The following is a 14,300-nucleotide window of genomic DNA, read 5'->3' on the forward strand; positions in this document are numbered from 1 at the left end:
GCAATAGCTAGCGAATCTACTCTACAAAATACAGAGTGGATAAAGTGTTTTATAGTTATCTCAATAGTTCATTTACCCTTGATGAGTGTATCTAGCCTTTAACTCCTATCTATAACTTAACACTAATCTAATAAACAATCATATTTTACGCATTTACGTCTTATGCAGTTTCGTAGGCTCAGGTTTCTATATAATTCAGTAAATTGCGCATTTTTTTTAATTATAATTTTATAATATTTTAACAGAGACCGTTTTATTTAACTACACCTTAATATTTTTTTGGTTAATTTGTTATAATTGAAATGCAAATAATTGTTGTAAGTGGCTGTGAAATAATTAGTGATATAATAAAAATATACTAGCAATTTATAGAAACCATTTGAAGACGTATTACTCCACTTATCAATAGGAGAAATAGGGTATCCTTCTTTTTGATAAATTTAATGTACCTATACAATTTCTTAGTAAATTTTACCATAGTATATAACAGTAAAATTATGTATTACATATTATTATACTCATGTAGATACATAATTTAACTTTAAAAAAACAAAATGTTTTAGATATTTCTTCCTATTACAATACTACAAATATACCTCTTACCTTTACAATTAACATATATATAACCATATTCTATTTTGTAGTTTTAGCAACCTAACTTTTTAATATAATGTAATTGTATTAACTAAACTTACTTATTACTTAGCCTCAGATTAGTTGTTTTGTTATTGTATTTGAAAGCAAAACCAAGTTCGATTCGATTCAGAGATAATTGTATGTTTGATAATATTATTATTCTTTGTAAGTAATTTATACTTAGTCTTTCAAGTCGGTATAATGATAGGAAAATGCAAACATTTAGATTTACATTTAGACATTAGATTAGATGCATGGTTATAGTTAGTAATAAGGCTTGAAGAAAGCATTTTCTTTGAAATTTGTTTACATTAACAGGTATAATTAAGTATTATTTTCCAGTTGATTAATATTAATCAAGTAAAAAAAACTTTTTGCCTTTCAGAGCTTATTTCAACTAAATACTGAAGTATTGTTCATAAATTCGAGTTTTATTGAATAAATATATTTATTCCATGTATTTCTTATAGTCAAAATAATGAAACAATTACAAGATTGTTTAATTTTCAAATGAGCATGTTTCATTTAAACAGGAATTATATTTTTATAGGTAAATAGTTAAAAATGTTTTTGTTAATTTATTAATCAAACAATATATTCTGATGGTATTTGCTGTATTTGTACAAAAAAAAGTCTCCAAAATAGAGTTAATTAATACAGCTTTCTCCCAAAATACAGTAAAATATGTGACGGTAATGAAAACACACATAAATGTAATATTTGTACAACAAACATTTCTGCCTAGTGACTATATTTATAAAGACGATCTTCCTCTAGAGAAAATACGACTTTTGAAAATGTTATCAATTTTACTGAAGACATCCTCGGCAGATTTGGCAGCATCGACTCTATAATGTAGACCTTTACGCATGTAGTAATCAACAAGTGGCACAGTCTGTTTGTGATATGTAGCTAAGCGCTTTTTAAGTGCATCAACATTATCATCTGATCTTTTTATCAAAGGTTCTCCTGTAATGTCATCAGTCATAGGTTTCCTTGGAGGATGGAATTCCTCATGGTAACTGCGACCACTTGGAGGATGGATCAACCTTCCGGTAATTCTACGGACAAGTAAACTGTCCTCAATATTAAATTCAATAACTGCATCCAGTCCAGTTTTCCTTTTAGCGAGTAAATCATCCAACTGAAACAATGGGTTTTGTTTAAATTTATACCAATTACAATCATAGTCAGGACATAACAAAGCAAATTAAAAGTTGAAAATATTAAATTTTAAATTACATTTCTTTTTAAATATGTCTAACCATGGACACAATGAGATTGCACTGGTTATATGGACCACTGGATGGGTTGTAAGGTAAATATAAAAATGCTGAAATAATATTAACAAGTTTTAAATTAGCAAATTATGTTAACAATTTTTTTTAAATTCAAGTTAACAAATGTATAAATATAATGATAATATGTTTGTGATTTTTTATTGTTAATAATTTATTAATAATAAATTCAAAGTTTTAATGAACCTACCTTTTCAGCTTGTGGTACAGTCCTTGGAAAACCATCTAATAGGAATCCATTTTTACATTCTGGCTGGTCTAAATTCTTGTCTATCATATCTACTACCATCTCATCAGAGACAAGTTTGCCTTCATCCATTACTTTTTTGAGACGACGGCCAAGCTCTGAGCCAGAAGCCACTTCTGCTCGGAGCATATCCCCAGTTGATAAATGGCATACACAAAACTTCTCCTTGAGACGTGGTGCCTGAGCAATATAAATGTTTAATAAATATTAAAAAACATTTTAATAATGTTTATTTATTACATAACAACAAGTTTAGCTTATAAAGATAGTGCCGTTACCTTAAAAGATAAATTATCTAACAATCAACTTCTACATATCCTGAAGGTTAACTATTAATGAATACAATTCAAATAACTCACTTGAGTCCCCTTCCCCGAGCCTGGAGGTCCCAATAAAACTGCCTTTATGCCGACAGCATCATCAGCCGGCATATAATTTACAGCTGGAGCAGCTGGCGCCATTTTACTCTAGCTTCTAAACAATTATTATATGATATTATAGAAGGTATAATAAAAAAAAATTGGTTAGTAATAGATAAATACGAGTAACGTCAGCCTACTGACTAAACAAGAATGCAGTAAATCACCTACCGAGATAAAAGCGGCAAATGGTTTTATAGGGTCATGTGGATGAACGTTGAACTATGAAGGATTGAAGGAACCTAATTGATTAATAATTATTACATACGTCAAATGACGTCGGTAGAAAACCATCAATGTCAAGTGTCAAAAATCAAAAAAGTGCCTCTAAACATTATGCACTTTTCGCCTACCCGGCTACTGTTTATACGTATATTATGAATAGTTAAGTAAGCTTAAGTTGTATTCTTGATAATAATTAGTAATATACATTAGACATCAAAAGAAACAAAATATAATAAAATAGATGAAAAGAAGATACATTGCATGTAACCACGATTTCTAGAAGCAATCACCGGTCTCGGACTCAAATATTAAATGAATCAATAGGAACATGTAAACATAAAATTGATTACATTTTATGTAGTCCGTTTTAGTGCAGTTTCATTCACTGGCACAGACGCACAGTTAAGTGTCATTTTCATATTATGCCAATTTGACGTTTCTCAAAAATTTACAACTGACACCGTCACAGCGTTGAGCGTTCAGCGTTCTGTTTGAACATTCAAATTGTCAGTCCTTGTAGTTTCTAACCTAAATAGTGTACAAATATGCTAAGTATACCGGTAAAACAAATATTAGCTGCATAAGTAACTCATTTAAAAGAACTTTTTCATTAGGTTTATAACATACTGTAATGACTACTACAGTAACTCCGTGAGTGTCTCCATATATAGTTCTGGTGTATTCTGCATTCAGTAAATATTTTGAAGTATTTCTTATTGTTGATAGTTACTGGAAGCGGTTGTGGCGCTGGGTGTCATCGCAAAGCCTTACAGAAGAGGAATTAGTGTCCATCTTAGACAAAAATGTTGTGCAAGCTTTGTTGGAGGGCCTTGCAAGCTATAAGCCACTTAAAACAGAATCATACTCACTGCTACAGTCTAAGTACCCTGAACAAACTAAACTACTTAGTGTTGTGCAAACTTTACAAAATTATATAGTAAGTTATATTACATTTGTGAAAGTATTACTAAAATAAATTACTGTCTTGAGTTAACATTGCCAATACATTTTTTAAAAAGACTATTTCCTTTCATTACCTTTTTAACAAAAAAAAAAAAAGTTGAAAAGTTGAAAAAAAAAGATATTAAGCTATATTTTAACTGTTCCAATAGTTTTTTTCTGTGAAAATACTAGATTACAGCTATATAGCTATAGAGAGTACATATGTACTCTCGAGCTTTCTTTCACTATATCACACACATCTCAGAGAAAGTTTTTAATTTTTTTTTGTAATTGCGTGTGTTACATGGAACCTCAATCTTTTTATACTATTTCAGGAAATTGATTGTTTTCAAATATGGGATGTCTTGAAACATTATCTATGTGATATATCCTATGGTACCCCAGATAATGCACTAAAAAATGTAGCTTTTGTGGATACAAGACCTTCATTTCTATTACCAACTGCTTGGAACTTTTATTTTTGTGAAAGATTATATCTCTTGAAACTTTTACAGTACATCATTCAGTTTCATAATGATACTAGTCATAAATATCATAAACAATTTGTTAAAATTATCAATAATATTGGGATTGAACCCTTAAAGACATCCCTAATTAATCAATTTGAAAAATTATTGACTGCAACACCGCCACCTAGAAAGATACAAGGAGACTTTGGCAGCGAATCTGTTAGACAAGAATGGGCTGAGTCAAATTTAAGAGAACAATTGTCTATCCTACAGAATCTTATGTTAATTGCCAATGACAATCCTTATTCAGAACAGGAGTTCATCAATTTGTTCAAACTATTTAGAAAACATAATTTTGGAAAAAATCAAGGATTTAATATATTTTTAGAAGAGAGACATAGAGAGACATGTTTGAAAATGATGTATATGGAAGTTGGAATTATTACTATAATATTAGATAAAGATAAAATGTGAGCATAAAATATATTAAAATTTATGTAACTTGTTATATTTTTTTTTATTACATATGTACTTCTATCTATAATTCTTTAAATAAAATCTTATTTTAGTAAGAATATATCAAGCTGGATAGATAAGACCAAGGAAACAGTTGAAGGAGAATTAACTAAATTGGAACCAAGCACGGAACACAGCCTGATGCTGATAACATGGATGATGTTAACATTACAGGTATTCAAATTACTTATTATGAAATCAAAACATATTTTATTCAAGTAAGCTCTTACAAGCACCTTTATATCGGCATTTTTGTCACAAGGTCGTTCAGAATTTATTAAGTCAATAGTACATACAGTTGCTCTTCGCCTTCTATGCTCTAACATGCCGTCCTAAGGCATAAATGACAACTAATTTCTTTATTTAATTATTGCAGAGTGAATCTCATGCAAATTTGTTTGAGAGTCAGTACCAGCACTTTGGAGCAACAGCATTAAAAATGAAGGTTTTCGTGTTCATGCAACAAATGCTCAATAGTTCAGTATTCTCTGTAAGTTGATTACACTATATGAAAGGTATAATTTAATAGGCAACAGACTTTATAAAACAATTCAACTAATATTACAGGATAACTCTAAATGTTCACTCATTATCCGTCAACGACTGTTCTGCCTCTTAAATGAACTCTGTGATAAGTTTGATGGAGACGGAACTTTGAGTAACCAACCTGGCATAATGTTTCTATGCGCTGAACTCCTCAAAACACCATGCCTTGCTGAACAATTCTGGGCCTTGTATCAAAGAGATGAGCAGTATGGTGTTGTTTCACTTTGGAATACAGCATTGGAATATTTCCCTTATAATTTCCATGCACTCTCAATACTTTCAGCTGGATTAGCAGAAGCTAAAACGGATAGTGTACTAAATGTTAGTAGTTTTTTTTTAAATTCTTTTATATGTTTTGTCAAATTGTTCAAAATATAATTTTGGATTAAATTTTTTTTCAGCTAATAGCACAACTTAAAAATTTACCTGTTTATAGTGAAATATATAATCCTAACTCTGTTCCAATAATGTCGCTACAAGCAGACGATGCTGTTATTGGACGCGAATACTTCCCTTTAGGTGACGAATCTTATCGTATCGAAATGGGTTCGAAAGCGACAGTGATGGAGAGAAAAGAAGGTACGATGATACATTTCCGTACCCCATACTCCTATTGGACAATTTTTAATAACGAGATTGAAAAAGTTTTGGATCGTAAACAAAGCCATCAAAATATAAACGTCACGTTAGAGAGAGTGTATGAAGGAACTAAAGTATTAAAAGGTGTCTTAAAAGCATTAGCCATAAAAAAAGAAATTCCAAAAATATTAGTTGGTCCAAGTGAAGGCGTGTTTGACGTTTTGGTTCGATTCATGAGATCAGAGTCACCGCCGTTACAACTATTGATCGAATGTATCGAAGTTTGCACGAGTTTGATTCAAGTATTTCCAAAAGAAGTCCATTTGAGGTAATGTTTCTGATAACTCTTTTAATATTTGTTGTGTATTTGGTGAAAAATATTGTATTGCTGTTATATTTTTTCTAGACTCATAAACACAGGTCTCCTACCGCGTATTATTAACCATCAATTAACTCACGTAGAGTATGCTAACGGGGCATCTTTGGATTCGGCAGCAGTCGGTTCTTACTTGGTGACCATTGAACAGCCAAGTGGAACTTATGGCTTTTTAGGAGCATACATTGACTTGCTGTGTGCCTTTCTAGAGGTAATGTTTGTCATAAAAAGTACATCATTAATTTTATAAATTACATGACTTCAATTAATTTAATTGAATCTTTTTCCAGGCTTCAGACGATGATCGTATCATAACAGAAATCTTGCTGCCAGGTCTAGTGCTTATGATACGTGAAATTTTTCCCAATGTATGTGGGTGGCGTTATAGCAACACTGCTGAACGACGACAACTCTTACAGAGATGTGCTAGATTATTTACTCTAGTACTTGAACAAACTAGCACTAAAGCTAGCACGACAATGTTAAGAAAGACTTGTGTGTACAGTCTCATGTATACAGAGAATGCCTTGGAGCTACTGAAGATTGTGTCAATTGGTAAGAGAAGGAAAAAAAACTGCCTATGAAAAGTAAATAAAAAATTTATGTATATGATCAATTATTTTAATACCAAACATCAACAAAAATCGGTATTGTTGTGTTTTGGTTTGAATATTGAATGAGCTAGCATATTATTTTTAAACAGTGTCAAGGGATTAATGTTTTAGAATGTTAATTTTCTCTTCAGAATCCAAGACTGACTTAAATTAAAAAAAACAACTTGGTATTATATGATAAACTACTCAATATATGATAAAAATGATAGGAAGAATACAGTAATTCTTTTATTTCAGGTAATGACCAGTTGGAGCGCCTAATTCAAGAAGACACCAATTGGATATCGGGCCCTGGTTTCCAATACACGTCTACTCTACAACGGTGTCTTGCAATAGTTATGTTTGTACTACGACAGAAAACGCTGGTCAATGAATCGAATGAGGTTACTCCTCTAGAACGTCTCATATTTGCACAAAATAAACAGAAAGATGAGTTAAAAGTCGTACCAAAAGTTACGAGTTATATCAATCATTCATTTAATAAAAGTCTATCGGTGCTCAGCTGTCGTCTATTGAAAAGATTTGCTGATGTAAGTAAATGCCACATTAAGTAATATTTTTTTATAATATACTCTATGTATAGGCAAAGACAGAACAGTTGATTGGGTTTACTCCTCTGTTTGTCAACCGATTTTCTTTATTTTTGACGAGCTTTAGTGTTAGCAATAAAAATAATATTGGATCTAAGAGTTGAAAAAAAATTGTTCTAAACATACAAATTCATAATTATATGTTTTCCTCAAATATTATTATAATAAATATATAATAATAATAAATATAAATTCAATAACTATTATAATCGAATTTCGACCTAACAACAATACGCCAAGTAAAGTAAATTTCAATCAAAAGGGGTTTGGATTTTTATTCTTCAACAATATATTAGAAACTAAGTAAAAATTTTATAAATATGTAGAAGTGAAAAATTTATATTTTTCATTCACAGGGCTTCCAAATGTCATTGTTTTCTTCACTAGACATGACAGCTTATCAAGTACGAGTAATGTTCCTCGATCGTCTTCGTGATGAATATGAAACAATCGATTTAAAGATAGCCATTTTGGACTTTGTGACAACATGTGTTGGCAAACAACCTGGTCTCACTGAGGCTTTCTTTATGATGAACCATGAAAATTCTAAGGTTGAAGAAGCCACTAAAGAAAAAGATGAAAAAGATGTCAAAACTAAAACAGAGCCAGATGATAGCTTCGAAGGTATCCTTGGATATATGGCTGATTATCTTGGAACTGTTAAAGCTGTAAGTATAGCATGCTTCGCAATAAAAGCACAGATTTTCTATTGATAAATATATTGTAATATTTATTATATCAATATTTAATATAAAAAATTTATCAATTTTAAATAATAGCATCTTGTCATATAGTTACTTGAATTAGAATTAAAATCAAACAGACCAACTACACTATGACCATATTTAGAGGAATGCAACAAAACTTATATTTGTTGCTATAATATAATAAACAATATAGATAAAATGATCACTGTGGTCCTTTTATTAATCCATCTATTATATAATCTCCAAATTAAAATTACAGCTTGCGAGTCTTGACCTTTGCTAAGATTCGGCATTATATATATAATAATATAACATAACCTTTGTTTGTTTGTTCAGCCGTTGTGTGAGTTTGTCATACTAAAAGTTATATGATATTTAAATAACTCACTTCTTGAAATAATTAAACCTTCAACATATATTGATTGATATTTTACTTTGTAGGATTCTAAATTTCTTCATAGCCCTTTACTGGCATGTATTATGGCTTTATTCCATGCCTTGTGGAAAAACAATATGCAAATCTTAGTAAAGAAACTTCGAGAGCATCCGAAGTTTTGGGAACACATGACTAGTCCACTTTTCAGTCAAATTCAACCAGGATTGAGAACTTATAGTCAAATATTTAACGTTCTTGGAATCGAATTATTTATTTCAAGAGGAAAACTCGAGTCAAATTTAAAGGATATGTTAGAATTATTCTTCGATACGAATAAAACACATTTGGATACTTGGATTGAATATATATTCTCTTTAAAAGGTAGACAAAATGAGACAGAAGTAGTCGACAAGGTACCCGTGTGGTTGGGCCTCCTCACATCGTGGAAAGACTTCACAACGATCTTCTGTAAATGCTTACCAATAAGTTTAAATATCGCACACAAGGCAAAAATGGTAGCACCGTGCATGACTGCTTTATTAAACGAATTAGATGATCTAAAAGATGGAAGGCTTGTTGTTATTTTAGCTGAACTCTACGTTATTATGTTAGCAAATTGGAAAGATGATTGTTTCGATAACCGAAAAACTAGTGCAAAGCAAGTGGATAACTTGTTGACGAATACAGCTATTGTCTACGAGTGTCTGCATCCAAGAGCATTACGTTCGATATTGTCTATTGGTACAGTTGCTATTAGCAGCTTAGATTACGAAATAAAGGCGAATACTGTTCTAGCTCAGAGTATCATACGTTCTGTTACTAATATAAATAGTTTAGAACTGGAAAAATTGTTCGATGAAATAAGAGATGATAAGAAAATGAATATAAAACAAAATAACCAAAGTGAAGATATACCGCCCATTGTCTTGTCACTAGCCATGCTCGAGCAGTGTCTGGATTTATACGATGATATGTTTTCTGGACTCTCACAGTGGTTCCAATCTACGAAGTTTATAAATAAACTACTTTGTTGTCTTCAAGTTTGCTTGCAGAACAAACAATACTATCAAACGTCTTTGGCAGCGTTGAGATGTTTGACGGCGTATTCGAGAGGTCCGTTCTCAAAAGATCTGCTGATGAGCGATGTAGATCGATTCCTGTGGATGCAATTGTTACCACCGAAGTTTGAAACGAATTCGAATGGAAATGGAAACGGATTATGTACTTGGAAACATCAAGAATGGTGGCGAGTCTACGGTTACGGCTTGGATTTCATATCGATGATGGTGATGAAGCATGGTCAATTCTTCGCCGGTGACGCTATTACTTTTGTCGGAGTTCACTTGGAGCACCTCATCGAATCCCTGCTACTGCCGCGGCAAGTGTACAACATAGACGCGCTCAATTTATGCGCTTCTACACTCAACCTCATCGTCCAGCTAGTCAAGTTCGAGGCGAGGTGGCGAACTCAAAACATCAACTCCTTAATCGGGACAATGGTGAGTATCAAACTCGAATGCTCGGCCACCGCTCAAACTATTTCTTACATACATCGGCAACGGCAAACGAAGAAGTGATTGTGTCCAGTAAAGATTCGAATGTAACACGTTGTCGTTCCCGCCTCAGCGCAGCACGAGCGCGTGCCTGCAGCAGTGCGTGCTGCTGACGCTGCGCGCGCGCCGCTCGCCCGACCTCACGCCGCAGCCCGACGAGCTGGCGCCCGCGCCGCCCTCGCCCGCCGCGCTGCATCGGTATGACGTCTGGCTATCGACGACTAGCGATTTTAACATTATAAGCTCCTATAACGTAAATTTTAAATATTCCGCAGAATTCTAGAAATTCTTCACATGGCGACGCTCTGCCTGCTTTCGTTTAGTCCAGACTTGCTGTCCTTGCTGGCCGATCCGGAGTTGGACACTGAACGCTGGCAGCCGATCGTCGAGCTACATTTTGGAGCTCCAAAAATAACCTACGAGCAGTTCCCTCAACTCACATTCGGAACGATCCTACCCGCGATTTGTTTGCTGACTAAATCGTTGAACCATGTGAGTATATTTTTATTTGTGTCTTTTCTAATAGCATATAAGTAGACCAGCAAGCGATGTGCGGTCATCTCCCGCAGTCTATAAGGTGTGGACGCAATGTGCCTGACATCGTTATTATATTTCTTTCTTGCTCATAATTCAGTGGTAATCGATAATAACCCTTTCAGTTTTTGATAACAAAACGTTTATTAACATATAACTGTCCCAGGCGTACCACTCGGAGGAGGTGAGCGGGGCGCGGTCCCCGCGCGGGCGGCGCCGCGCGTGCTCGTGCAGCGCGGGCGGCGCGGGCGCGGGCGGCAGTCCGGGCGCGGCGCGCGCGGGCCGCAGCGAGTCTGCGGGCAGCATGTCGTCGGCCGCCAGCGCGCTGCCCGTGCCCAACGAGCGCCTCGTGGCCGGCGCGCTCGAAGCCACCATAACGCTGCTCGCTTCGCAGGTATCGTTTCGACTGCTTTCTTTCGTATCATATTTTACAACAAATGATTATAAAAATGAAATGAAAAGTCGAGATGGCCTAGTGGTTAGAACGCTTGAATCTTAACCGATGATCGTGGGTTCAAACCCAGACAAGCACCACTGAATTTTCATGTGCTTAATTTGTGTTTATATTTCATCTCGTGTTTGACGGTGAGGGAAAACATCGTGAGGAAACCTGCATGTGTCTAATTTCATTGAAATTATGCCACATGTGTATTCTACCAACCCGCATTGGAGCAGCGTGGTGGAATAAGCTCCAAACCTTCTCCTCAAAAAGGAGAGGAGGCCTTAGCCCAGCAGTGGGACATTAACAGGCTGTTACTGTTACTGATTATAAAAATGACGTTGAATAGTATTAGAAGAAACATGTTTAATTCAATTATTTCTTTTAGGCATTGTTGGCTGTTCGCGATCCCCATGTTCCCATGCGACACAAACAACTACTACGGCGAGAACTTGCATCTGAACTCACCGTTTTTCATGATTTTGTGCGCAAACGTATCTTGTGCGCGGCCCATACGCGTCCGCATCTCATTCGTAATAAGCTAGGAGCGTGGCCGTTGACAACAAATGAGGAGGAGATTAAGAGAATAGAGGAAGCAAGGAAAGAAAAACACCCATGTCTCAGCGAAGATAATGACAGAGAACTGCCTCCACCGCCACCTCCGAAACGATCAACTCATGACTCCATGCGCGAGTACATTTTGCGAAAACATTACTTAGATAAATGTGCACAAACTCCAACCAAGGACCCGCCGTCACCTGTATCGCACTCTACTCCCACGTCTGATAAGAAAAAAGAAATTTCACGAAGTTCAAAGCGGGTCTCGTGGGCTGATACTACGAGAGACAGCGATGATACTCTCGATAATTCGCAAGAGATCGAACCAATATACTCAAATTTAACGGATGTGCAAATTAATAATGATGAAGACTATTTTCATTTTATGTCTATTGTATTTCTCTATATTTGTCAGTCTGAATTATAATTTGTATGTATGTTATAAAATATAAGCTTACACAATTTTGCTCTTTTCTACGGATATTTTCTTAAATAAAAATTAACCCAAAAAACCTTACTGCTCATAGAAAAATAGTTTTTATGCCGCAACAATTATTGTGAGATCCATGATATTATATTTCAATCAATTGCTTTTGAATAATTTAAAGGGATATTGTTTGGTCTTAGGTTAGTATTACTTTTAACATACAGCCTTGGCCAAAAGTATTAGGCACCCCAAAAAAATGCTCAAAGCTTGTTTACTAATCGAACAATGAATAAGTGCTTATCTTAGATGACGCGCCGGGGTGGTAAATAATTTCTTAGAACAGCAAGTGGCTATTTGTAAAGGTCATAAAACACGTGGCGACCGAGAACAAAGGATTTGATATTTTTGCGATCATCTCAGTGAAAGTTTAGTCACTTGTGTTCGGAACTCTGACAAGTGAACAAGCTGTAATTTCCATTTACGCGATTACGTTGACTCCTAATTTACTCAAAAATGCCGAAAAGAAGTGAAATTTCTTTAGAAAATCGTATAAAAATACAACTGCTCCATGAAAACGGGAGGTCGCAAAAGGAAATCGCCAAATTGGTGAAATGTTCGCGTTGCGCGGTGCAATCTGCAATAAAACGATTTGCCCAGACTGGTTCTCACTCTAATAAACCCAGAACAGCCAGAAAACGAATAACTACGAAGCGCGAAGATAGAAAATTAGTACGCGAGTCAATAAAAAATCGGAAGAAAACTTTCTCGGAGCTTGCTGCTGCCTTGTCCGAAGAGGCCGGAAAGCCGATAAGTGCTCGGACAGCCAGAAGAAGACTTGGAGAAGCGGGCCTAAAAGGATGCAAAGCCAGGAAGAAGCCCTGGCTTTCAGTAGCCAACAAAAGAAAACGTTACGAGTGGGCTCTACGACACAAACATTTAACAGAGGAAGATTGGTCCAATGTGGTATGGTCTGACGAATCAAACTTTGAGGTAAGCCTATTTTACTGCTTTTGTTATAAATAAGAATGATCACTTATTTTTTTCACTTCAATCGTGAAAGTTAAGATCATTTAAAAAAAAAAATTTTTTTTCTTTCGCCTACAGGTATTTGGAACACCAGGTCACCTTCGTGAGGCGACGTGTCGGGGAAGAATACCATCCAGACTGCGTCGTACCCACTGTAAAGCACGGAGGAGGCAGCGTAATGATCTGGGGCTGCATGGCAGCTGATGGTGTTGGAGAAATGTTTGTTTGCGAAGGTCGCATGCTAACGAGTATTTACGGTGACACCAACTTAGACAGAGGCGTATTCCAGCAAGACAACGCACCTTGTCATAAGTCGGCGACTACGATGCGTTGGTTTGCAGAAAATAACATCTACCTACTTGATTGGTCTGCCCAGTCCTCAGATCTCAATTCAATTGAGCATCTTTGGGGCATTTTAAAGCGGAAGATCAAAGAGCACAACATTACATCAAAAACGGCTTTAGAAAATGCGTTAGTGCAGGAATGGCATGCCATCACAAGGCAGGAATGTACTGATCTTGTACGCAGTATGCCCGACAGAATCAGTGCTGTAATCAAATCCAAGGGTGGACCAACTAGGTTTTTAGTTTTTTATATTCCTTTTGTAATAATTAAACAGTAATAAATATGTTTAGAACTAAGAGATTGTTTTTATTCATTATTTTAAGGCAAAAATTGGGGTGCCTAATACTTTTGGCCAAGGTTGTATTAAAAAGTTAATATGTTCTTTATAGAAATTGACAATAGTCGAACAATACAATCATTTTTCACCGATTTAATAGACAAGAAAATAATTAAAATTACTTTATAATCTATGGATATTCACTGTAAAATAATCGACCAATCGAAGCGCACTGTGTCTCTTAACACAAACTAATGGTGCAACCATTACATAATCATCTATTTTGTAAAAATTCAATTCAAGTATTAAATGCAAAGGGAACAAACATACAATTTGGAATTAGAGGACGAATATTTTGTACCGTTTGTTCAGCAATGCCAAATTCGTTCCCAATGTGTGAAAGCATATAGCGTCCCACATGTAGGATTCACTCCCGTCATAGTGAAGGACGTGGCAATCCCTAAGTAGTGTCTTTTGCTATCGCCGCGACTAATTCCGGAGCTCGTTGCTGCTCAATAAAGTAAGAATGCCGTTGGCGGCAAGTCTTTTTTATGATATCATTAAGAGAATCGTAACATGAAAGTGCACATGAACTCCTTA

General features: G+C 35.0%; 2 protein-coding genes across 5 annotated transcripts; one reads left to right on the forward strand and one right to left on the reverse strand.

Annotated features, from left to right (window-relative positions):
* Positions 1–1,233: 1,233 nt before the first annotated feature.
* On the reverse strand, positions 1,234–2,875 carry LOC126769426 (adenylate kinase). Of its 3 annotated transcripts, none has more exons than XM_050488206.1 (4): positions 2,772–2,875; positions 2,541–2,655; positions 2,125–2,361; positions 1,234–1,780 (listed from the first exon to the last, which is right to left on the reverse strand). In XM_050488206.1, the coding sequence occupies exons 2-4, from the start codon at positions 2,640–2,642 to the stop codon at positions 1,391–1,393; spliced, it is 729 nt and encodes a 242-aa protein (XP_050344163.1). In that variant the 5' UTR covers positions 2,643–2,655; positions 2,772–2,875; the 3' UTR covers positions 1,234–1,390. The 3 variants fall into 3 exon arrangements, with proteins under 3 accessions (XP_050344163.1, XP_050344172.1, XP_050344181.1); XM_050488215.1 differs by having other exon boundaries at positions 2,541–2,652; positions 2,768–2,845; XM_050488224.1 differs by having other exon boundaries at positions 2,541–2,652; positions 2,772–2,790.
* A 424-nt stretch (positions 2,876–3,299) lies between these two features.
* LOC126768535 (nucleoporin Nup188) lies at positions 3,300–12,087 on the forward strand. Of its 2 annotated transcripts, XM_050486712.1 has the most exons (16): positions 3,300–3,476; positions 3,552–3,762; positions 4,103–4,707; positions 4,807–4,927; positions 5,130–5,243; positions 5,321–5,620; positions 5,701–6,206; positions 6,285–6,465; positions 6,545–6,809; positions 7,106–7,398; positions 7,815–8,126; positions 8,607–10,040; positions 10,168–10,292; positions 10,370–10,586; positions 10,795–11,022; positions 11,456–12,087. In XM_050486712.1, exons 1-16 carry the CDS (start codon positions 3,457–3,459, stop codon positions 12,050–12,052), a joined length of 5,529 nt encoding a protein of 1,842 aa, XP_050342669.1. In that variant the 5' UTR covers positions 3,300–3,456; the 3' UTR covers positions 12,053–12,087. The 2 variants fall into 2 exon arrangements, with proteins under 2 accessions (XP_050342669.1, XP_050342678.1); XM_050486721.1 differs by lacking the exons at positions 10,795–11,022; positions 11,456–12,087 and having other exon boundaries at positions 10,173–10,292; positions 10,370–10,562.
* The last annotated feature ends 2,213 nt before the right edge of the window (positions 12,088–14,300 follow it).

Source organism: Nymphalis io, chromosome 1 (genome assembly GCF_905147045.1).
Source record: "Nymphalis io chromosome 1, ilAglIoxx1.1, whole genome shotgun sequence".
NCBI classification, from domain to species: domain Eukaryota; kingdom Metazoa; phylum Arthropoda; class Insecta; order Lepidoptera; family Nymphalidae; genus Nymphalis; species Nymphalis io.